Here is a 24906-nt window from a genome sequence, read left to right as displayed (position 1 = left end):
GCTTGTACTACACAGTTTTGGTAGCGTGTTGAGCAGCCAGGCTTAACTCAAGAGGGGAAATGTGAGCTGTAGTGGAATTACACAAAGATTCACAGTTGCAGATATTGAAATAAACTCTTACACTCAAGGTTTCTTGCATAAACAATTAATTTATCAGTCAGTTATAAAGCCTTCAGAAGGGAGCAATAGAATAGTAACACACAAATATACTTCAATACTGTACACTTTGAGTTTCTGAATCAGACAAGACCCTTTAGGGATGGCCCACAGACACAACCTACACCCACATGTGACTTCATTAACAACGGTGCTGGGGACATTAATATTTTACTGTTGGCATTCAGAACACTCGTCTAACTTTTGCCCCATCTCACTTTTACCTTTCCTCTCTAACCTACTAGAACGCCTTGCCTATTCTCAACCTTTATCTCTAACCTCTCTCTCCTTCCCCCCTCTCAATCTGGCTTCCGTCCCAAACACTCCACTGAATCTGCCCTCCCCTATGCCCTGAACACACTCCTTACCGCTCGCTAGGCTAAGCAATCATCAATCCTTGTTCTCCTCGACTTCTCCGCTGCTTTTGATACTGTTGATCAACCCTTACTTCTCAATACTCTTTCCTCCTTTGGCTTCACAGACTGAGTTCTTAACTGGCTCTCCTCTTAATTCTCCAACCGCTCATTCACCGTCTTTTGGGGCGATCAAACCTCCTCCACCTTCCCTCTGGTGTTCCCCAAGGTTCCGCCCTTGGACCCTTCTTATTCTCTCTACACTTCACTTCTCGCTCCTCATCTCCTCTTTTGGAATTTCACACCTTTCTATGCCGATGACACTCCACTGCTTCTCTTCTTTCACCCCTGACTTTCATCTTAAACTCTCCTCCTGTCTCACGGCCATTAAAAACTGGATGTCATCGCATTTTCTCTCTCAATACGGACAAAACTTTAGTCCTTTTCTTCCCTTCCAACACACTTCCTCCTCTTCCCCCCCCTCCTTCCATTCATTTCCCCCAGCCGATCTTCCAATTTCCGCTCATGCATGGAATCTAGGAATCTACTTTGACTCTTCCCTTTCCTTCACTTACCACATTTCCCTTACTACTCGCTCTTGTCGATATCACCTCTTTAATATCTGTAAAGTCTGTTCCTCTTACTTTCCTTGCTGCCAAACTTTTAATCTCTTCCCTCATCTTTTCTCGCCTCTTCTACTGTTCTTCTCTTTTTCGGTCTCCTCTCTTCCCATCTCACCCACCTTAAATCCCTTTACCACTCTGCCGTCCGTACCCTCTGTCGTCTCTCTCCCTATGATTCCATCTCCAATTCACTTGCCAACCTAGGCTGGCTTCCCCTCCACTCCCCCACATAAATTCCACTTCCTGTGTCTCGTTTTTAAATCTCTTCATGACCTTGCCCCTCCTTACCTCTCCTCTCTTCTCTGTCCTCTCTTGCTCCCTATGCTCTGCTGATCTTTTTACTCTGTTCTCCCCCTCCTTGTGCCTCTTCTCGTTTCCGCTCCTTCCAGCTCCTTGCCCCCTACATTGGAACTCCTTCCCTTTCTCTATCCGCTCCATATCCACCTATTCCTCCTTCCGCTCCTTAAAATCACTACTTCACCCCCTCCCTGACTTCTCTCCCCTTCCTCCTCCTTTCTCCTCCCCACACCATCTTCCTGTTCCTTTATCTCTCCTGTCTCCCCTTTGATCTCCACCCTCCCTTCTACTGTGTCTCCTCCCTTTTCCCTTTCCCTTTCCTCCTTCCCATTCCTCTTCCTTCCCAAATGCAAATTATTCCACATGCTGTTTTTCTGGCTTGAATCATGTATATTGTATTGCTTCTATGTTCCATGTTTGATGTTTTCTGGTTGTTATGCTGTAAAGCGCTTTGGAGTAAAGTGCTATATAAACAATAAAATACAAATACTTTTTGAGTTCACCAGAAGATTCATTCAATTCAGTAGGATAAGCCAAATTCAATGGGCAAAAGTCTTGGGTAGGATAAAACATGTCTGGTAAGTCAATGGGAAATTCTTGGAACACGTTCTTAGGAGTCTTTGATGAAAAGAAGAATCAAATGTAGGGCCACAAGCTGATTAGACTTCAGTTGTGGAAGTTACAAGCACTTCTACAGTAAAAGATAAGTTATTAGACTTGTTTTACAGCACCTTGGTAAAGAATAAAAGATGCATCTGATGACTTCTGTTCCTGTGCAGCGGTGCAGATCTCACTGTTCCTGGGCCTCAGTCGTGGGGACAAGAGGGGACTCCTGCAATGCCCTGGGACTGCCAAAACCCGCAACTGGCAAACTTCACTTTCAGCGGCTATTTCGCGTTACAACTACCGCAAATAGCAACAACGCGGTTCCTGACTGTCCAGGTGGACTGTCCTTGCTTATGGGGTCCCGCACACTACTGAGGGGGTTCAGGCTTGGTCACTCCTGCTTCATGGGAGTCCGGAGGATCTTCCAAAAGCTCTAGGCCAGCTTAAAAGTAACGCACACAATCTGGTGTCCCTCTCACTGGTTATACCTTTTCCTGCAGCAACTCTGAGCAAATTCATCCACCTCCGGGATGGGTGTCCAGGTGGCTTACTTTGGCGTTGATTTGGAGTTGATTGGTCCCAGCAACTCGTCCTTGCAGGGGCTTCTCTGTCGATGCAAACTTGGCGTTTTGGCACTGTAGCAGGGCTTCACCGGGCAAACCAACGGTCCAGGAGTTGCAGCGGGCGTCCTCTTCAAGCTCTTCTTCGGGTCCTTTGTCCAGAGTTAGACTATGCCTTGCAAGCCAAAAGACTTGCCTTTTATTCAGTTCTCTCCCATTCATTCCAGCCTAGCTGTCACTCGCCCAGCAGGGTGGCTGTCCTTGCTGGACAGTCAGCCAGCCAATCACCACAGAGTGCATTTGGGTCTCCTAGGAGACTAAGTACAGGGAGTTTCGGGCACCTCCGTCACTTCCGGCCTACCCTAGACACTCTGGCGCCAGAGGAGGGATTCAATCCTAAAGCGCGCCAAAGGCAAAATTAAGAGACCAAACCTGGTTTAGCACGCAGAGAAACTCTAGAAGGACCTTTCCACAAAGACATCGTGAAAAAAGAAGACCCGGGACCATTTTGTCAAAGATGGCTCTGCGCCATTTTGAAAAAGATGGCTCCCGCAGTTAGCGTTACTGGAACTGCGAACAACTGCAGTAAATGCAAACCATGGTAGTTTGGAATAAAACCACTGCCACCACCTATTCTGTGAGGAAAGGTTAACAAACATGTTACATGAGTATTTAGACACGGGATACTAAGTAACCCCTCCAGCACTCTATTGTAAGATAGGGTGTGCTGGGTCTAGCAAGTACAATGCTAAGTAAAGTTAATTTCACTTTACTTTTCTGGGAAACTAGAAGAAGGTATTTAAACCTTGGGAAATCTAAAAGACTTCTCTGTGCCACAGCACTGACCGTGCTGTGTGACACAGTTGTAAAAGATAATGCCTATGGAGTTTGTCAGACTCCATAACTAAAAGAAACAGAGGTAAAATTCATACAAAAATACATTAGAGAGTGGGGAAAAAGGCCCACTCTCTCTCCAGGTAAAAGTCCTCAAAATCCAGAAAAGTTGCTGGGTGTCTCTAAGGTGGAGGGAATTAGCTCATTTTTGAGAATTCTCTAACAGTTCCTCCTCTGGAGGCTATAGTTGGGGCCACCTCCACAATGTCCAGTAAGTAAACATTCGAGACCCCCCCCAGTACCGGCTCTGCCGAAAATACTTGTGTTAAGTCCCCTGACCAGCCTGAGGAGACTATTGCCTCAGCTGCATGTGTGATGCAGTTCTCTTCAGGCATTGACAAAATGGCGGCTTAACCCTCTTGGTCCATGGCAGCCATTGTGGATTCTTCCCTTACACCTACGTTCTCGTCGGTGGGGACTCTTAATTTTGGGGCTGAGCAGCCTTTTTCACCTCGGGTGTAAAGTAAAAAATCTGGTCTGCCCTTATGATTGGCGTGCTTGGATGCCGCTGCCACATACTGTCTCGTTTCCGCCTACTTCTGCTCCGCTAGTCTATGCGGACCCGATTGGTCGGGGGCGGCCTTCCTGGCAACCATCCTCATTGCGTTTGTGGGGATATGCCCCATATGAGAGAACTCTGCCTACCCCAGCGCCTAAACCGTCGTCAGAGGATGTTTTTTTTGGGAAATTACAGAGGCTCATGCATTCTGACCCTATGAAAGAGTACTTTAAGGGTCTTTTCAAGGAAATCTACCCTGAAGCTCCAGCTCCCCCGTCCACCCTGGCGGCTCCAACTGTGGTACCACCTCTTCCTTTTTTGGTCCGCCTCCAGCGCTTCCTCCCCTGCCCCCGCTGTCTCCCAGAGAGAAGACACTGGTAGAATTGGATAGCACTTTAAAATTGGTGGAGGCCCAGCCGTCTGCTCCCGATTCACTGGATGACCCTCAAGCAGATCAGGATAGCGATGAGCAGCCCTGCTCTGTTGGAGCATTCCGTGGCCGGATATGATGGCCCTCCTTGACATTCCAGTGCCTGAGGCCCCCGCTTCGCAGAAATGGGTACTTTCGGGAGTGTTTGCCTTGTCACCACAAGAGCGTACCAGCCAGTTTTGGCTGAGGCCCGTAAGGTCTAGGATAAGCCCCATACTGTGCTGCATATCGGTAAGAGAATCGATGCCCGTTACAGGCTTCACACCTCCGAGGAGATGGCCTTGGCGTCTTGTCCGCGTCCTTCCTCGACGGTGGTAGCTGCGGCCACGCTTCAGTCCAAGCCGGCCTCTGCGACCTCTACGGCTGCAGCTCCGCTTCTCTCCAAGGAAGACACAATTCTGGACTCCTTGGGCGAGCAAGTCTTTGCCAAGTCAGCACTGCAACGCCGCCAAGCAAATACCAAGTTGATCCTGGCGGCAGTTAATATGAAGTTGTCTGATTTCCAGGAGCGTATTACTGCGGATAGGCTAGACTACTTCAAGGCCAGTTTGTCAGATGCCAGGGTGTTGGCGCAAGATCTCCTGGAAGCTGCAGCACACCATGTGGATACATCAGCTCGAGGCCTGATTGTGAGAATTGACACCTCGCTCCTGCCAAGTGTGGCTCCATGCGACAAAGCTTTCGAAGGAGGTGCAAGATAAAGTTCTGGACCTTCCCTTTCGATGGCAAGTAATTGTTCCATTACTCTACGGATGACGAACTTACAAAGACCAAAATGAGCACCCCAACCGCCAAAGCTTTGTCGTTCCTGGCAAAGATCCCACCTAAGGCCCCTTATACAAGAGGTCGGGGTCTCCGTCTCGATCCTTCTGTCTTCAGAGGGTTTCAAGACCGCTGGGTGTGCAGAACTGAACCTCCAGTTGGTGGCACCCATCAAGAAACGTGGTCGTTTTTTCTCTGGGCCATCAGCCTCCTCTCCAGGAGCAGGTAGTCTCCCTGCCGACAAATCTGCAAAATTATATTTTTTGTCGGTCGCACAAGACTCATCTCATCTGGAGGCGTGGCAGACCATTACCGAAGTTTTGTCCATCGCTCGGGCGGGCTTTAGCTTGCCCTTGCTCCCTACCCCATCCTTCAACCCTCCCTTCCAACAGGTTGGGACACCCTCCCTCAGAGCCCAGGTTCCGAAGCTTCTAGACCTCAGGGTGATGGAACCTGTTCCCCTTGGGGAGCAAGGGGAGGGTTTCTACTCTTGACTGTTCAGTGCCCAAACCCAACCAGCCTGGCTTGCGCACCATCCTCGACCTTTCCCAGTTCAACTTTTCTCTTCCCCAAGAGAAATGCAAGATGATCACACCCTGCCAAGTAAAGTCCTCTCTTCGGAAGGGCGATTGGCTCAGTGTAGTGGACCTTCAGGACGCGTATATGCACATGCTATGGAGACTGCATCGAATGCATCTGCGGTTCTCCCTGGGAGAGGCCACTTCGAGTTCCGTGTGCTCCAGTTTGGTGTCAGTTCGGCGCTGTGCGTCTTTACGAAGATGTCGGTCATTGCAGCTTTTCTTCGGATACAGAGTGTTCATTTTGAAGGGATTGTGTCCTCTGACGTATTCCTTATCTTTGATTCCAGCTTGCTGGCCTCGGAAATTTTTTCTGTAGAGGGCGCTGCGTCTCGACGTCCGCCGAGTCGACGTCCTTCGACGGCCACCGTATCGGCGCCGACGTCACCATGCCCATAAATAGCCACACGCTGCGTCCGTTGCTCAGTTCCGTTTTTCCGCGCTTTGTGGGGCCTCAGAACGTTGTTGCTAAAATCAGTCAGGATTACTATCTATTTCTACTCGAATATACCTTATCGTTCTCGATGGGTTCTTCATCAGAACCGACGACGCCGCGATCCGGCTTCAAGAAATGTCGAGACTGTGTTAAAAAAATGTCAATAACTGAGTCACACAGGATCTGCTTATGGTGCTTGGGATCCGAGCACCATTGTTCGGAGTGTGAGGACTGCATGTCCATGACGGCGAAAGCCTTGAAGGAGCGCAAGGGGAAGCTCGAGAGAGGTAAGTCAGCCAAAACCACCTCGAATGTTTCGTCGGCTGAGTCGAGGCATTCGTCTCCTCGCCGTCAAACATTCCCATTCTAGATCTCGAAGCAGCTCCCACCATTCGTCGAGATCAAGACAATCAAAAATGAGACGTTGAAGGTCCCATTCCTTGTCTTCTGTCTCTCCAGAAAGAGTCTCCTGTTCCACTAAACACAGTTCTCAAGCTGAGTGGGAGGAATTCAGAAAGAAAATTTTAAGCGTCTTCGAGAACGAGGCCTCGACCCCCTCGAAGACAGCTGATGATGATATCCCGGGTGAAAAACCAAAAAAATCAAAACGCCGCGAGTCGCAGCACCTGGCGAAACATTGCACCCGAGAGCGCCATGAGCCATCGGGTAAGAAGGCGCCGTCGTCGAAGATTCCTTTGACGCACGGATCGGCGCCGTTGTCGAAGGGTTCCTCGACGCATCGGTCGAGCGACTCGACGCCATCGTCGACGCCGATGAGAGGACCAAGGCCACCCCACAGCCAACAGTGATTTCAAGGGCCTCCGGCACGACGCCGAGACTGTCGTTGATGCCCTCGAGTAGGATCCCGATCCTCTTGAGTTCTTCGAGACCCCTTCAAGTTTTCTCGACACCGTTTTCGGCGCCTTTGAAGCCTGTTACAATCGGCATCGACGTTTTCTCATCCAATAACGACGAGTTTGGCTCCTTCTGCCTTAAAAATGGGTTTTACTCCATTTCAGAGGTCAGAGTACCCTGGACTTTCTTCAATTTATGAAGAAGGGGAAGATTCTGACCAGGAAACATTCGGGTTACAGAGGACCACTCTGCCTATTGCAGAGGATTTCACCTCTGAGGAAAGAAGGCTGAAGGAACTACAGGAGTCACTACATGAGGCAAGTGGGCTGGACACTTCCCCAGAAGTGGAATTTGTTAAGCCAGACCCAGGGTGAACATGCCGAAACACCCTATAGAACCCTGATGGCAAGAATAATTGAGTTTATGGGTTGGTCTGCGCCTTCACCTGTTTCAACAGGATGACCTAACAGATATATTAGACAAAGACCCACAGGAGGACCCGGTGGTCCCCTTCCATGCAGCCTTACAAAGGAAAATTGCATCTAATTGGGAAACTCCCGCAGTTATCCCTGCAGTCAATAAAAGATTGTCAACCAAGTATAGGGTAGCGGCTGCTGACCCTGAATACTTATCAAAACACCCGACCCCAGAGAGCCTGGTGGTTCAAGCGGCAACTTCATCTAGCAGTAGGACCGCTTACCCTACTGTCCCACAGGATAGAGATGACAAGAGGTACGACTCTATGGCGAAGAAAGTCTTGTTCGCCTGTAGTATGGCGTTGAAGTCCATCAACGCCACCTGTACGCTCGCCAGGTTCAGTCACACACTATGGGAGTGTGCTTCATCAGCGGCTGACTGCATACCCGAAGGAGAGGAAAAGGAAGCCTTCCTTAACATTATTAAAGATGGCAAAGATGCCATGTGCGAATCACTTCAAACTGGCATTGATTCCGCTGACAGTATCAGCAGGGCCATGGCGGCAAGTACAACAATCCGCAGGCATGCGTGGTTGCGAAAGTCGGGCTCTGCTCCAGATGGACAGGCCAGACTTTTGAATATGCCCTTTGACGGCTCTTCATTATTCGGGAAAAAGGCTGATGACAGTCTGGAAAAGTTACAGACTTCTAAAGCAGCAGCAAATTCTTTAGGAGCTGCTATCCGCCAAACTCCTTTTCGCCCCTCAGGAACCTCTAGGAGAGGAAAGTCCTTTCGCTATTATTCCGCATTCGAGAAAGGCAGAGGACAGCCGGCTCAAAGAGGCCAAAGGAGATCCACCCGAGGTGGACGGGTCAAAAGTACTAAGACCGCAGCAGCAGGTGCCTCTTTACCCTCGGCATCTGCATCAGCCGCCCCCAAACCACTCTGAGGCCTTCCCACACAATACACCTCTAGGGGGCAGGTTAACTCACCATCTGACGGAATGGCAGGCTATAACGTCAGATGCTTGGGCATTGGAGACAGTTGCCCAAGGTTACTGCCTACCCTTTCTACACATTCCTCAGAGTCATCCACCGGGGAACAGCTCTCTAAAAGTTTCAGATCTGCTCCTCTTGCAGGAAATTATAGACCTGCTAGAGAAAGGTGCCATAGAGCCGGTACCTGTAGCGGACAGGAACAAGGGCTGGTACTATTCCCCCCCCCCCCCCTCCCCTACTTTCTCATACCAAAGAAGGACGGAGGACTGAGACCCTTCCTGGATTTACGACAATTGAACAAGTTCCTCGGAAGGACAAGTTCAAGATGGTAACTCTCTCTGATCCTTCAGGCCCTCCAGTTCCAGGATTATCTGGTATATCTGGACCTTGAGGATGCTTATTTCCATGTGCCAATCCATCTCAAACACAGGAAATACCTGAGGTTCGCAATTGGCGACTCTCATTATCAATTTCGAGTTCTGCCATTTGGGCTGACCTCCGCCCCGAGGGTCTTCACCAAGCTGATGTCGGTAGTGGCGGCGAGTCTGAGGGAAGGGATCCACGGCCACCCCTACCTGGACGATTGGCTGATCAGAGCTGTATCTTCGGAACAGGCCCAGGCCCAGCTAGATTATGTCTGCCACTTCCTTCACAGACTGGGCTTCTCCCTCAATTTAAAGAAGTCACAGTCACTGATAATGACGGACAACACAGTGGCAATGCACTACCTCAACAAAAGAGGAGGCGTAGGATCACTGCCACTGTGCAGAGAGGCGATGCAGCTCTGGTTTTGGGTAATCCAAGAAGGAATCTCTCTATCGGCAGTCCACCTAGCCGGAGAGAAGAACTTGACAGCGGACGCTCTGAGCAGGCAGAGCAGTCTCCCACGAGTGGGAGCTAGCTCAGGAAGTCCTTCAAGAGATCTTCGCCCTTTGGGGAACCCCTCAGGTGGATCTGTTCTCCACAAGCACCAACAGGAAGTGCGATCTGTTCTGTTCAAGGGAATTTCCCCCGAGAGGAGCTCTAGGAGATGCGTTTGTGGTGGACTGGGAGTTTCCACTCCTTTACGCGTTCCCACCAGTCCCTGTTATTCCTCAAATGATCAGGAGGTTGAGAAGATTCCAGAAAACCATGATCCTAATTGCCCCGAATTTGGCCAGGAGAACGTGGTACCCGGACCTTCTAGATATGTCCATCTGTCCTCCAATCCGTCTTCCTCTCAAAGAGAATCTTCTCTCGCAGAAGGGAGGTCAGGTTCTCCATCCAGACACCAGAACCCTCAACCTTCACGCTTGGCTTCTGAAAGGTTGAGGTACAAGGATTGGGATCTCCCTGATGATGTCATGGAGGTGTTGCTTTCGGCCAGAAGACCGGCAACAAAGTCTTTATAACGCTGCCGTTTGAACAAATTTTGCAGCTGGTGTAGGGAAGAGAATATCGACCCTTTTTCATGTGGTACACCAACAGTGTTATCGTTTCTACTCAGCAAACTCAGGCCTTCAAGTGGGCACTGTAAAAGGCTATCTTGCATCGCTTTCTATCTTCAAACGCACTGCGGAGGAACCTTTGTATTTCAAAATTCCTCTAGTGGTACAATTTCTCAAGGGAATAACTAATGTTTACCCTCCAACCATTCCAGGTTCCCTTATGGGACTTAAATTTAGTCTTAAACTTCTTAATGGGCACTCCATTTGAACCCCTTCACTCTTGCGCGCTGAGATTTCTCACGCTTAAAACTGTCCTATTGGTAGCACTAACATCTGCTAGGAGGGTGAGCGAGCTACAAGCTCTCTCCTGTAAACCCGCACATACAATCTTCCACAAGGACAAAGTTGTCCTACAGGTGAAGCCTAATTTCCTCCCAAAGGTGGTTTCTGAATTTCATATTACTCAGAAATTTACCTTGCCTTCGTTCTACCCTCCTCCCAATCCGGGGAAAGAGGAGGAAAGGCTACATAGGCTGGACCCTAGGCGAGCTCTCAGATTTTACATCAGCAGAATGGCTAGGATCAGGCAAGCAGACCAACTGTTTGTAGGATACTCAGGTCACAAGTTGGGACTACCCATAACAAAACAAACCATCTCCAGGTGGATTATTTTGGCCATCCTGGAATGGTATAGACTCGCAGGGAAAGAGCCACCTCAAAATCTCAGGGCTCATTCAACCAGGGGTATCGCAGCCTCTTCGGCTCTCCAAAGAGGGGTACCGGTCCGGGACATATGTGCAGCTGCCATATGGTCGTCCGCACATACATTCACAAAATTTTACAATCTGGATTCCTCCACTGCTCAAGAGACCAGATTTGGCAAGGCCGTATTACATTCGATCCATCCTTAAAGGGATACACAACACACTAACTCCCGCCTCCACTTACATGCCACTGCTATGGGAGTCTATCAAAGATAAGGAATACGTCGGAGGACACAATCCCTTCGAAGAACAAGTTACTTCTTACCTGGTAACGTTCTTTCGACGGGATGTTCCTCCAACGTATTCCTTATCGCCCCTCCCAACCATCCCCGCAGTGATAACTTCCCTTGTGGTTGCAGCTTACGCTCCTTCAAGGTCAATATCCAATTCAGGCATGACTTTTCTTATGCTACAAAACAGAACTGAGCAACGGACGCAGAGCGTGGCTATTTATGGGCATGGTGACGTCGGCGCCGATACGGTGGCCGTCGAAGGACATCGACTCGGCGGACGTCGACGCGCAGCGCCCTCTACAGAAAAAATGTCCGAGGCCAGCAAGCTGGAAACGTATTATCAAAGATAAGGAATACGTCGGCGGAACATCCCGTCGAAAGAACGTTACCAGGTAAGAAGTAACTTGTTCGTCTATCCGTACTTGGACGATTGGCTCCTGCGCAGCCCTCGTCCTCGGACTGCTTTGAGCAATCTCCAGCATCTCCTCCAGCTCCTGTTCCATCTTGGGCTGTCAGTGAATTGGCGGAAATCTTACATGACGGTCTCCCAAGACCCGATCTTCCTGGGTTTCCGTTGGAACACGATCGACTTCAGGGTTTATTTGATGGTGAACAGGATTGCGGATCTATTCGCCACGTTTCCACTCTTCATCCAGTCGGAGCGCATGGTGGCTTGGTTGTTCCAGAGGCTTCTGGACCTCATGGCCTCATGCATACTTGCTCTTCCTCTTGCGTGCCTCAAGATGAGATGTACGCAGCTGACTCTTCGGAGCTCTTGGTGTCTGGCTTTGGACTCTGATTCCAAGATGATCCCAGCCCCCTCCTGCAGGATGACTGGCCTTCTATGGTGGTCTTAGACCAGCAATCTTACAGTGGAGGGCCTCCTTTTAGGAGCCCTGCCCACAAGTGACGATTACCACGGACTCCTCCCTTCTGGGGTTGGGTGCGACTCTGGATCATCTCCAAGTTTTCGCGTTATGGATGCCGCAGGACAGGCAGTTCCATATAAATTATTTGGAACTCCTGGCTGTTTTTCTGGCGCTGAAAGCTTTCCAACCATCCATCATGAACCGGGTGGTCTGCGTCCGCACAGACAACTCGGTGTCAATGTTTTATATCGACAAGCAGGGTGGTACCAAGTTACCACCGCTTGTGGACCTTGCCATTCAGGTTTGGGAATGGGCCATCCAGCACGGCATATGGCTACTGGCGGTATACATTCCGGGGCAAATCAATGTAATTGCAGACTCGCTCAGCCGACAAACGGCAACCAGCTACGAGTGGGAACTGAACATGGAGGTCCTCTCCCATTTTTTGCCAATGGGACACTCCAGAAGTGGACCTCTTTGCGGCTGCAACAAACAGGAAACTTCCTCTGTTTGCATCCAGGAACGGTCTCGGGGCCTCCACTCTAGGGGATGCTCTCGAGATCCTGTGGTACAACTTGAGGGCATATGCCTTCCCGCCTCTTCCTCTGCTTCATCGGTCACTCTGCAAGCTCAGGAATGCATCGAGTTGCACTATCCTGTTTATAGCTCCTTGGTGGCCAGCCAGATTCTGTTTTTCATAAATTCAGCATCTGTCAATTTGTCCTCCAATTAGACTGCCATCGATTCCCAACCTGCTGCACCAGTGCGATCAGCAGATGTGGCACCCCTGACCACAATCATTCAACTTGGCGGCCTGGTGCCTGAATACAACTCCTTAGCACAGTTTAACTTGTCCGAGGACAATATGCGCATTATCCAAGCAGCCAGGAAGCCTTCTCAGTATAAGAGCAAGTGGCTTCGTTTTTGTCACTGGTGTTTAGCTAAGCAACTGGACCCCAGACATGCTAAGATGGACACTGTCCTTTAGTTAATTTCTCATCTGACAGCTTCAAACATTTGTCTTTTGTCGGACTTGCTTGTCGGTTATTGCCGCCTACCTGTCCAGTGACGCCTGTTTTTTTCTTTGACGTACCCAGTCATTAAAAGGATATTTCGCAGGTTTATTACATCTTTTTCCACCTGTACGCAATCCTCATCCAAAGTGGGATTTGAATGTGGTCCTGACCACCTTATGCCATAAACCATTTGAGCCGATGGCTGCGACGGACCTAAAAATACCTTTCTTGGAAGGTTGCCTTTTTGATTGCAGTGACTTCAGTAAGGCGAGTAAGCGAGCTTCAAGCCTTGTCCGTGGAACACCCGTTCCTTACCTTTCAGAAGCATACGGTTGTGCTCCACATTCATCCTTCTTTCCTTCCTAAAGTAGTGACTGATTTTTATTTGAATCATTCTATCTATTTTTTCCAAACCCGGCCTCAGAAGCCGAGAGTATTACATAATTTACATGTCAGACAAGCTCTGAGGTTCTATCTGGACAGATCTGAACTCGGCTGGGGGGGAGGGCTCCTCAACTCTGTTACGTTCGGAGACCCGAAAGGTAAACCTGCTTCAAAGGCTACGATCTCCCGATGGATTGCCTTCTGTATTTCGGAAGCGTATACCATTCAGGTCCTTCAACCACCGAAGGGCATTCATGCCCGTCTTGTGCGTGGCAAAGTGGCTGCTGTTGCCTTCCAAAAATATGTTCCCTGGGAAACCAATGCCAAGGCAGTTACGTGGGCTTCACCATCAGCTTTTTATAAGCATTACTGCTTGGACCTGAGCTCCAGGGCCGATGCTTAGTTCGGTCAGTGTGATCTTAAAACCCTTTTTCAGTAAGGAGGTTCCATCCACCCAGTTAGGCAGAATTGCATGCAGTATCCTCTGGAACCACCATATACAATTAGGACTACAGGTGTAAGCAAAACCAACCTTTGGTATAAGTCTGTACTACAGTTTTTGGTAGCTAGCTGAGCAGCCAGGCTTCTCTTAAGAGGGAATGTGAGCAGTAAAAGGATGTTACACAGAGGTCTTACAATCACAGTGGTTCAGGTAGACACTTACACTCAAGGTTTCTTGGTAAAACACTTATTAATTTGTCATTTAGAAAACATTCACTAGGAGGAGGCAACTTAATATTATACACAAATACACTTCAATACCAAACTAATAAGTTTCTGAGTAAATTAGGCTCCCCTGAAATAGGAGCAAAATGACAGTTGTTACTTTAAATCTGAGTAAAAAGGCACATGTTAATAAAATAGACCACAAATACTTTCGTAGGCAGTGCAAATAGTTTCAGCTCACTAGAGGACTCGATTCAGTTCAATAGGCATAGGCCAATGTCAATGGTCTAGTGTATTGGATAGGAAAGAGCAGTTCTTGTAGTAAACGGTAAAGTCTTTGCCAATGTTCTCAGAAGTAGTTTGTATGAAAAAGAATCATGTTGGGTCACAAGCTGATTAGGCCTGCAAGTTGCGAAAGTTTCACAAACCTTTACCACGAGAGGTAACTTCTATCAATCGGGTTGCACAGTACCTTAATATGAGGAAAAGATGCAGCTGAAGACGTTGGTTCCTGGCAGTTCCTGCAGATCTTGCTGTTCCTGAGCCTCAGTCGTGTCGACAAGAGGGAGGACGTCGGGGGACTCCTGCACTGCACGGGTCAAATAAGCTGGCAAAATAGAAGATCTTTTCGAGTAGCTGTCGTTAAGCACACAAGCTGGTGTCCTTCCCCCGTGGTTTATCCTAACCAGCTCCGCAAATGGTATCCAGGTGGCTTATGAGTAGATTGGTCTCACCAACTCAAAGGAAGAAGTCGTCCTTGAAGGGGCTTCTCCGTCGAGATGAACTTGGCAATTCGGACCTGCAGCAGGGCTTCATCGGGCAAACCAACAGCCCGGAAATTGCAGCAGCCATCCTCTTCCAACTCATCTTCGGTTCTTTAAGTTCTTTCGTTCCAGTGGTCGACTCTGCTTTCCAGTCCAATAGACTCACCTTTTAAACAGTTTTCTCCCTTTCATTCCAGCCTAGCTGTCACTCACCTAGTAGGGTGGCTGTCCTTGCCGGACAATCAGCCAGCCAATCACGCCAGAGTACATTTGGGTCTCCTAGGAGACCAAGTACAGGGGGTTTCGGGCACCTCCCTCACTTCCTGGCCACCCCAGACACTCGTGCGCCAGAGGCGGTCTTCAGTCCTGAAGCCTGCCAAACTCGTACGAACAAAGGGACCAAATCTGGTCTGGCACGCAGAGACAAACTCTAGAAGGACCTTTCCAAAAAGAAATGGCGAAAAAAGAAGACCGGGACCTGTTTAAACAAAGAGGCTTAAGGCGCCATCTTGAAAGACATGGCTCTTGCAATTTTTAGCTACCGATGTTCGCGGTCCGGAAAAATCATGTTAGATCGTTGTAAAACCACTGCCACCTGCCATTTCGATAGGAAAGGGTAGCATTTGGCTGCTACATGAGTTTCTAGACACAGTGGATACTAAGTAACCCCTCCAGCACTCTATAGGAAGATAGTGTGTGCTGGGTCTAGGAATTTAAAAAGACTAGTAAAGTCAATTTAACCTTCCATTCTCTGGGAAACAGTAATTTATCCCAGAGAAGGTATTTAAACCTTTGGGAAGTCTAAAAAGACATCCCTGTATCACTGCACTGAGGGTGCTGTGTAACACACATGCAAAGATGCCTATGGAGTTGTTTAAAACTCCATAACAAAAGAAAAAAACCACAGAAAATAAACAGAATTAAAATGTACAGAGTCCCAAAGTTCAGCAAAAGAGCTGGGGGTCTCTAAGGTAGAGAGAGCACATTTTGAGAACTCTCCCTAACACTCCTGAAAAGGTGATGCCTAATGGAGTTATCTAAAACTCCATAATCAAAAAACACTAAGAGAAACACTCATCAAAATACATGAGTGGGGAATAAAGGCTCACAATCTTTCCAGGTAAAATGATCAAGTCCTCAAAATCCAGCAAAGTTGCTGGGCTCTCTAAGGTGAAGGGAATTAGCACATTTATGAGAATTCTCCCTAACACACCCATATTACCTGTGAGGAGTGCTTTGGATTCTCGCACGAGTATGGAGGAAAGGGTGTGGTACGTTGGAGTATAACAAGATTACTCACTGTAGTGACTACCTTACTCCTAGTCCATAGCCCCCTTTCCTCTATATGCCCGCCTGCCGTCTACTCTAATGAGTACCCTCTATTATTGCTTAAATGGTTGCAGACATGGCAATAGAAAAGGACTGAAGGGCGATACGTGGGGCGGAGCTCAGGAGGAAGGGGTTATAGCCGCGTGCGGTACCGTGCGCGCATTTTTATTTCTTCATTTCTGATGCTTTTTAACAAGAGCACTCTGGTCTCGTCACGAAGGGGACTATGGACTAGGAGTAAGGTAGTGGCCTGAGAAGGGGTCTGCTGTAGAAAGATTCTGTAGAAGCTGTCATACTTGTCAGACTTCTGGCAAGAGTGGAGCCAAGAACATGGCACCCTTGGTGCCTCTCCCAGTGGTGGGAGTTCCTTTTGAGACGGTAGGGGATTGACATTGTTAGTCCACTACACCCTCCCACATCTTCAGGCAACCGATTTTATATTGGTTGTGGTAGACCATGCTACGAGATATCCTGAAGCAATACCTAATGAGGACTGTTACTGCTCAGGCAGTGGCTAAGGCCCTCCTTGGTATTTTTACCAGGGTAGGTTTTCCAAAGGAGGTTCTCTCAGACAGGGGAACAATTGTATGTCCACTACATGCAAGCTATGTGGAAAAACTGTGAAGTGACCTACAAGTTCTCAACAGCCTACCATCCGTGTTAGGGAGAATATTCAGTTTAGTGCTAAATTCCTCCCACCTTAGAGACCCCCAGCTCTTTTGCTGAACTTTGGGACTTTGTACTTTTAATTACATGTGTTTTCTGCATTTCTTTTGGTTGTGGAGTCTGACGAACTCCACAGGCATCACATTCAGTGCAGTGGCATAGGGAAGTCTCTTAAATTACCCAAAAGTTGAAATACCTTATTTTGGATAAACTAATGTTTCCAAGAACAGTGAAATGAAATTGACTTCACTTACATTTTGTAATTTTCTAGACCCAGCACACACTATCTTACAATAGGGTTTTGGAGGGGTTACTTAGTATCCCCTTTGTCTAGTTTCTCCTGTAACATTTGTGTTATCCTTTCTACAATTAATGGCTGGTGGAAGTGTTTTACTTTTAACTACCATTGGGAGTTTTTACCGCAGGCTGTGTTCGCAGCTGCAGTGAAGCACCCATGGCTGCCCATTCTGTCAAAATGGCCTGGTCTTCTTTTTTCCCCATTTATTATTGGAAAGGTCCTTCTTGAGATTTACTCGGCGTGCCAAACCAGGTTTGGTCCCTTTGTTCGAGTGAAGCCTGCCTCTGGCTCCAGTATGTTTGGCAGGAAGTGAGGGAAGGTCCCGAAACTCACCGTGCTTAATCCCCTTGGTTAGAGGAATGCACCAAAAGGTGTTTGGCCAGCTGGCTGTCTGGCAAGGACGTCCACCCTGCTGTATGATTGACAGCTAGGCTGGAATGAATGGGAGAAACCTGCATAAAATGCAAGGTTTTTTGGCTTGGAAGACTAAGTCGACCACTCGAACGAAAGAAACGAAGAATAACTTTAAGAGGATGCCTGCTGCAACTCCTGGACCGTTGGTTTGCCCAGTGAAGCCCCGCTGCTGTGCTGAAGCTCCGAAGTCACCTCGACTAGAGAAGCTCTGCAAAGACGACTTCTACCCTTGAAATGGTGGGAGCAATCAACTCCAAAGTGAAATCGTTTGGACAACCTCTCGGAGCTGGCTGTACTTCCATTGCTGCTGCAGGAACTGAAATGCCAGGGAGCGGAACACCAGATAGAGTTCATCGCTTTTAAGTCGTACCCGAGCTCCAGGAAGATCCTCTGGACTCCCAGGAAGCAGCACTGACCAAGCCTGGGCCACCTCAACAGAGTGCTGGACCCCAGATGCGGGGAAAGTCCAGAGTGTTATCTGTGAGACCGCAGTGGTGCTATTTGCTGAGACGCTAGAAGTTGAAACCGTGTAGTGCAACTGAATAGAAATTAGTCCTTTTCTGCCCCTGACCATCCCGTTATGTTGTAGGAGTCCTGAGAAGTCCTCCCTCTAGTCCCCACGACTGAGGCCCAGGAACAACAGTATCTACAGAGCCACACAGGAACCTAAGCCAGCTGGAACCATTTCTTCTAACAAAAGGTACTGTACAGTTTAAGAACTTCTTGTCTTGTAGCCTTACTTGTTCTTAGTTGAGACTTGTCTTGGTTGCTTCTGTAGAGTTGCTTGCATCGTCTACAACTCACAAGCATCCCAGCTTGTGGCCCTACTTGATTATAATTTAATCTACAAAGACTTCTAAAACATTGCAAGACTTTTACTTACCTACAAGAAGTTCTTCATCTCAACTAGACTTTTGGCCAATTGACATTGCTCTCTGAATGACTGTTTTTACCTTCCTTCCAGGAAAGGGTTAACTTGCTTTGCATTTGGGGGTTCAAAAGTGCTTACCTGCTTCAGAATATTTGTGTGATCTCTTGTCTTATTCTGAAACCACTTTTCTTTGACACCATCTTCAGTATTGCTCTAAATGTACCAGTGATATATTAATGTCCACAGTGTCCTAGCTATTTAAGTCACCTGAGGGTGTAGCAAGTGTGTGCCATCCCAAATGGGTACTTGCCGATTTAGAGAAACTAGGAGTGTGTTTATTCAAACTGACTGTTAAATTAATTGTTTAATCAGGAAACCTTGAATGTGTTTGTTTGGATACTTGACACTTTGAATCTCTGTGTAACTCCCCTACTGCTCACATTGACACCTCTTGAGATGAGCCTGGTTGCACAACACGCTACCAACCTGTGTAGTACAGACTTATACCAAAGGTTCGGTTCCTATTGCTAGGTGGTCAGGGTTGTTGTAGTGCACCCAAAGGGTACTGCATACAATCTTTGCCTAACACTCTGTTCCTGGGGTCCAGGTTCAACAGTCTCCTGCCTGGCTTCTCCTGAGGACAGGATAGTATCCATTCTGGGCAAGGCACGACGGCTGTTAGCACAGAGGATCGCCACGATGAGGACCATCAAGTCTCCGCTCGGCATGATGTCTTGTATCTACCTGATCAGACTCTGCAGGTTGCTGATACGAGCTCTTCAGGAGTTTCTGGACGCTAGTTGGATCCAAGTGTCCGGAAGCTTGGCCGACAGTTGAGCGATAAGGTGAGAAGGTGTGCGCTCCATCGCCGGGATCACGGATTTCCAGAGCCCACCTTATCGGGAGACAGTCACCATGGACGCCTTCCTGCAAGGTTGGCGAGCTCACACCAGGTGTCTCCACGCCAGAGGCTTGTGGCTACCGGAGGAGAGGGACCGCCGCATCAATTTCTTGGAGCTGCGAGCAGTGTTTTGGGCCCTCAAGTCGTTCCTCCTGTTTCTCAAAGGCAAGGTGGTGAGGGTCTCCACAGACAATACCAACACAATGTTCTACATCCGGAAGCAGGGAGGCACCAGGTCCCCAGCGCTCTCCAGAGAAGCGCAGAATTTGTGGCACTGGGCTGTCGCCTAGGGTATGTTCCCCATTCCTTTTCACCTTTCGGGAATCAAGAATACCATTGCTAAATCTCTCAGCAGGGAACTACGCTCTTGCCACGAGTAGTATCTTCGGCAGGATCAAGTGGACAGCCTCTTCCTCAAGTGGGGCAGTCCCTGTATAGACCCGTTTGCGATGGCAACAAACTCCAAATGCCAGAGATTCGCCAGCAGGTTCCATCAGCCGAAGATCATGGGGGACGTGTTCTCCCTCTGAGAAGGCCTGTTCCTGCACGCTTTTCCTCCGTTGCCCCTGCTGCTGATTGTCTCAAACGGTGCTGCTGTAAAATGATCCTCGTTGACCTTGCGTGAACAAGACAGATTTGGTACTCTGACCTTCTCAGCCTGTCGACGTCGCCACCAGTCAAGCTGCCAGTGGTCGCAGGTCTGCTCACCAGAGAAGGAGGCGCAATCCTGCGTCACGACCCCGGGTTGCTGAACCGGAAGGCCTGGCTCCTGCAGCATTAGAGTTCGTGGGTACGAGCTTCCGGTGGACTGCAGGGAGGTCCTTGCCAGGGCCATGTATTCGACTCTTGAGAGCTATGGGCACAAGTGGAAGCCCTCCATGACGTTGTGCTGGACACAGAAGATAAACACTCTGAGGGTCATCGCCCCGCAGATCCTTACATACTTTTTGTCTTTGGCCAGGGTGGGGCTGGCTCACGCCTCTATCAAGGTGCATCTGGCGGCGATGTCCCGCTGCACCAGTTCTCCGGGACGGTCTTCGCTTTGATCACATCATCTGATCAATTAGTTCCTTGAAGGACTTTTCAGATCGTTCGCGCCATGAAGGCGCCCGCCCCAGTGTGGGAACTCAACATAGTTCTGAAGAAGCCCATGGGGGCCCCCTTCGAGCCTATGCATCAGGCCCCTCTCGTATCTTTCGTGGAAGACTGCTTTCCTCGTGTCTATCTCCTCTGCCAGGAGAGTAGGTGAGGTCCAGGCCCTATCCTGCAAGCAGCCTTATCTGACTTAACGATACGAGGGTGGTGCTATGGACTCACCCGTCCTTCATGCCAGAGGTTCCATCAGAATTCCATTGCAACAAATCATTGTTGTTGCCTGTGTTTTTACAGACACCTTCGTCGCCGGCTGAAAGGACTTTGCACTGGCTGGATGTGGCGGGTGCTCTGCAGTTCTATGTGGCTCGCACAAAGAATTCCCGGAAGACGTCTCAACTGTTTGTGAACTTTGGTCCTGTAAACCATGAGGAGGCCTGGACCAAGGCTTCCATCTCCAGTTGGCTCCCGGCTGCATTACCAATTGTCACCGGTTGTCGATCCGACTGCTGCCTGGCCGTCGGAGAGCCCATTCTACCAGAACAATCACTGCGACTACGGCGTTTCTTGCTGGTTTGCCCTAGCTGGACATATGCAGGACTGCTACGTGGAGGTCTACGCACACCTTCACAAGAATCTACTCTCTCGACCTGGATTCCAGAGGGGAGTCTAGGGTCGGCCAAGCAGTGCTACGCAACCTGTTCGTTTGAAAGTGAGCCAGGTGAGTCGGAAAGAGTAATTGCTTCTGTTGATCCTTGCTACCTCCTGTGGTTGTGTATGTATGTATGTACTGCTATGTATTCTTTATTCATGAGCTTGTGAATACATGCTAGACCCCATGCTGGAGAAGGAACAAATTACTTGCCTGTAACTGTTCTCCAGCATGGGTCTGGCATGTTTTCACATGTGAACCCTACCTCCTGCCTCTTTGGCTTTTCTTGGTCATACTGCCACTTTACCTGCTACCAAATCTGAAGATGGCTGCCAGAAGAGGGGCTTAGGGTGAGGGTAGTCATTGGCTGGGGGCACTATGACCCAGAGCTCAGTGGTTGCTTTTTAGGAGAAAGAAAGTTTATAAGTGAAAGTTAAACTATTTTTTCTTTTACCGAGGATTCCTGGCCTGACTGGTGAATATTGATGAGCATGTGAATCCATGCCAGACCCATGCTGGAGAGCAACAGTTACAGGTAAGTAACTTGTTCCTTCTCCTGGATTGGTATCGTTCATACATTCACATTCAACCTGCCCCACATGGTTGTCTTTTGGCTCTTACTGCCTCTCACATGCACTTGCCAAATCGGAAGATGGCCTGGAGGGAAGGATTAAAGGGAGGTATTCCTATTGGCTGTGGGCAGTATTATCCAAAATGGCTGTACTCGAGCACAAAAGTGAAAATGTTTTCAGTTTAAGTTTAAACTGCTTTTACCATGGTTTCCCAGCCTGATGACTGGGAATATTCACAGCATGTGACTCTATGAAAGATACCAATGATGGAGAACCGGAGTTGTAGGTAGCCAATGCCTTTTTAGTGTAAAGAATGAGTTGAACCTTAACTGGCCTTTTATTTGAAAAGAAATGCATCTTTCGCATGATCTTTTAATTTGTTTTTTTCAGTATAGCAGTTTGCTGTATTCTTTTGTGGTGTTGGTAGACATTAAATGTACCTCCCCGACAATCTTCTACCCTGTGTGACTTAAGCCTGGCTGTTCTGTTACGCTCACCATTGTAGTGACTTTTTTTTTTCTTTTTGGTTTGAACACTGTTGTACCGTTGGGTTAGAAGATTACCTAGCACTCACCAGAGGGTTTGTGCAAAATGGTCCTTAACATCTATTCTATTTTAGTGCTTTGGGTGGTTAACCGTGCTTCTACCCCACCACTGCATATCTTGAACACTGTCTTTCTCCTCTGTGTTACTATAATGCATTTTGGCTAGACCGAATGTCAATTCCGCTGTTCACTGTCTATGGATCTCAGAACCTCGTACAGGGCATCTCAGAACCTCGTACAGGGCTGGTTTTGAAAATCCATTTCAACAGAAGTCTTTCACCATTTTTTTTTCTTAAACACGCATACCAAGTTTGTTTTTTCTTTTATGCCTGGAATGTATAGTGTAATTGTTAACATGTTGACATTGTGTTTAGGTTTGGAACAAGAAAGGGACAAATGAAAAAGGAAGAGGCCAGAGTTCCAAGCTTCCACCTCGATTTGTGAAAAAGCAGCAGCAAGCAGCCCTGGATCAATCCCCACCAACGCCACCACCTCAAGTACCAGTTTTGCCACAATCATCTCAGCTGCCAACGATGACGCAGCCACCCGTGTCAGCAAACTCTTCAGAGTATCTGGTTAGCAATAAGACACTACCCACTCAGGTCCCAAATACATTAGGAACCGAAGTCTGGGAAAACAAGATGGTTACTCCTCCATGTCTAAATGATCTTCCCAAGAAAAGTAAGTATGAAACATGTCATATTTTCATTCAGTTGATAATAGTGACGTTTTTTGCAATTTTTTGTTATTATTCCTAACGGAAGACAGTCTTGCAGTACTGATAGTTAATGCATGCAATTTCTTCTCGTAACATACTCATTATGGGTGGCGATTTCAACCTAAAGGTAGGCAATGGCCCTCCTCCAAATCCTTTTGATAATACTGAACGCAACCAGTGGGTTATTCTGAACCCATCTGTGCTTGACCGCTGTGTATATGTAAATGGTCTTAAATTGTCAAACTGGCTGTATGAAAGGGGGATTAGCACCATGAATGCATGCTCAATTAACTATATGCTGTGGAATCATACTGTTAGGGAGAAATTTCAGTTTAGTGCTAAATGCCTCCCGCCTTAGCAACCCTCATCTCTTTTGCTGAACTTTGGGACTTTGTAATTTTAATCCTGTGTGTTTTTCTGCGTTTCATTTTTGACTTTGGAGTCTAACAAACTCCATAGGCATCATCTTTGCATTGTGACACACAGCACCTTCGGTGCAGTGCCACAGGGAAGTCTTTCAGATTTCCCAAAGGTTTAAGTACCTTCTCTTGGTAAAACTTCTGTTTCCAAGAGCAGTAAAGTGAAATTGACTTTACTTACCTTGTGTAACTTTGTAGACACAGCACACACTAGCTCACGGAGTACTGGAGGGGTTACTTGGTATCCCCTTTTTCTCCTTTCTCATGTAACATATTTGTTACCCTTTCTACAATTAATGGCTGCTGTCAGTGGTTTACTTTTTAATACAATTTTGTGTTTTTACCGCAGGCTACAATTGCAGCTGCAGTATAGCACCCACAGGTGCCCATTTTGTCAAAATGGCCCCGTTAGTCAAAGTTTGTATGCAGTACCCTCTGGGAACACTACAAACAACTATGACTACAGGTATAGGCAACCCAACCTTTGGTATACACAGTTTTGGTAGCGTGTTGAGCAGCCATGCGTATCTCGAGCGGAAATGCAAGCTGTAGCATAGTTACACAAAGGTTCACAGTTACAGGTATTCAAATAAACTCTTACACTCATGGTTTCTTGCATAAACAATTAATAATTTATCAGTCAGTTATAAAGCCGCCTTCAGAAGGGAGCAATAGAATAGGAAAACACACATATACTTCAATACTGTACACTTTGAGTTTCTGGATCAGACAAGGCCCTTTTGGGATGGCCCACAGACACCATACACCCACTGGTGACTTCAGTAATAAGGGTGCTAGGGGCATTAATACCTTTCTGTTGGCATACAGAATACTCTCAATAGTTTGTAAAAGGCAAAGGTTATTAGAACACAAGCAATACAAATATTCTTAAGCAGGGCAACTATTTTCAGATTGCAAGAGAAGAGTCATTCAATTCAATAGGCTAAGCCAAAGTCAATGGGCAAAAGTCGTTGTATAGGATGCAGGTCTTCAGGTAGGTAAATGAAAGTCTTTGCACAAGTTCTTAGGAGTCTTTCATGAAAAGTAGAACCAAATGTAGGGCCACAAGCTGATTAGACTTGCGAGTTGCAGAAGTTACAAGCCCTTCCACAGTAAGAGGTACGTTCTCTTAGGCTAGTTTTACAGTACCTTAGTAAAGAAGAAAAAGATGCAGCTGAAGACTTCTGTTCCTGTACAGCTCGGCAGATCTGTCATGATGCCTACCCCCAGGCACCTGGACCAAGCCCATCCGCCCCGGAAGCAGGCAGCCAGACATTTAGTAAAATCTCAGAAGCCCCGGCTAGGGGCTATCTGGGTTCAGTCCTGGCGCCTTAGGCACCAGGCTCATAGTAGGAATGGTGGTCAGTCATAATGTAGAATGCAATAATGTAGAAAGTCAAAATGTCGGGTTTTTTTTTTTTTTTTTTTTTTTTTTTTTTTTTTAGAAAACAATGTCGAAAAACAATGTCGAATTTTTTCTACATTTTTTAGAATTTTTCCAAAAAATAAATATATATATAATTAAAATATGTTGAGTATGAGGGGTGAGAGGGTGGTGGGGGGGTGGCCGGGGTTTTTTCTAAAAATTGACTCTTTTCATTATATGTATAGGTTTTCGACATTGATTTCTACATTTTTTTTTCGACATTTTTGTAAGTCGACATTTTTATTTCTACATTATGACTATAAACCAGTAGGAATCAGTCCTGGCGCCTAAGGCGCCATGCTCAGAGTCATCACTTACCTCAGGCAGACCATGCTGCACATGCATCCAGGCCAACGTGAGACCTGGAAGGGACTATTTTTCTGCAAGGACTATTTTTTTACTCAGGTGTGGTTCTA

General features: G+C 47.7%; 1 protein-coding gene across 7 annotated transcripts in view; it reads left to right on the top strand.

The window, feature by feature from the left end:
* The window catches only part of PRRC2C (proline rich coiled-coil 2C), a 1565218-nt gene that overhangs the window by 761772 nt on the left and 778540 nt on the right, over positions 1-24906 (top strand). For all 7 annotated transcript variants that reach the window (XM_069641251.1, XM_069641250.1, XM_069641252.1 and 4 more), the window contains exon 18: positions 22302-22608. In XM_069641251.1, coding sequence (XP_069497352.1) covers positions 22302-22608 — 307 coding nt within the window. The remainder of the gene's footprint in view (positions 1-22301; positions 22609-24906) is intronic.

Source organism: Ambystoma mexicanum, chromosome 1q (assembly GCF_040938575.1).
Source record: "Ambystoma mexicanum isolate Mex_15411 chromosome 1q, UKY_AmexF1_1, whole genome shotgun sequence".
Taxonomy (NCBI): domain Eukaryota; kingdom Metazoa; phylum Chordata; class Amphibia; order Caudata; family Ambystomatidae; genus Ambystoma; species Ambystoma mexicanum.
This window is presented reverse-complemented; position numbering and strand designations above follow the sequence as displayed.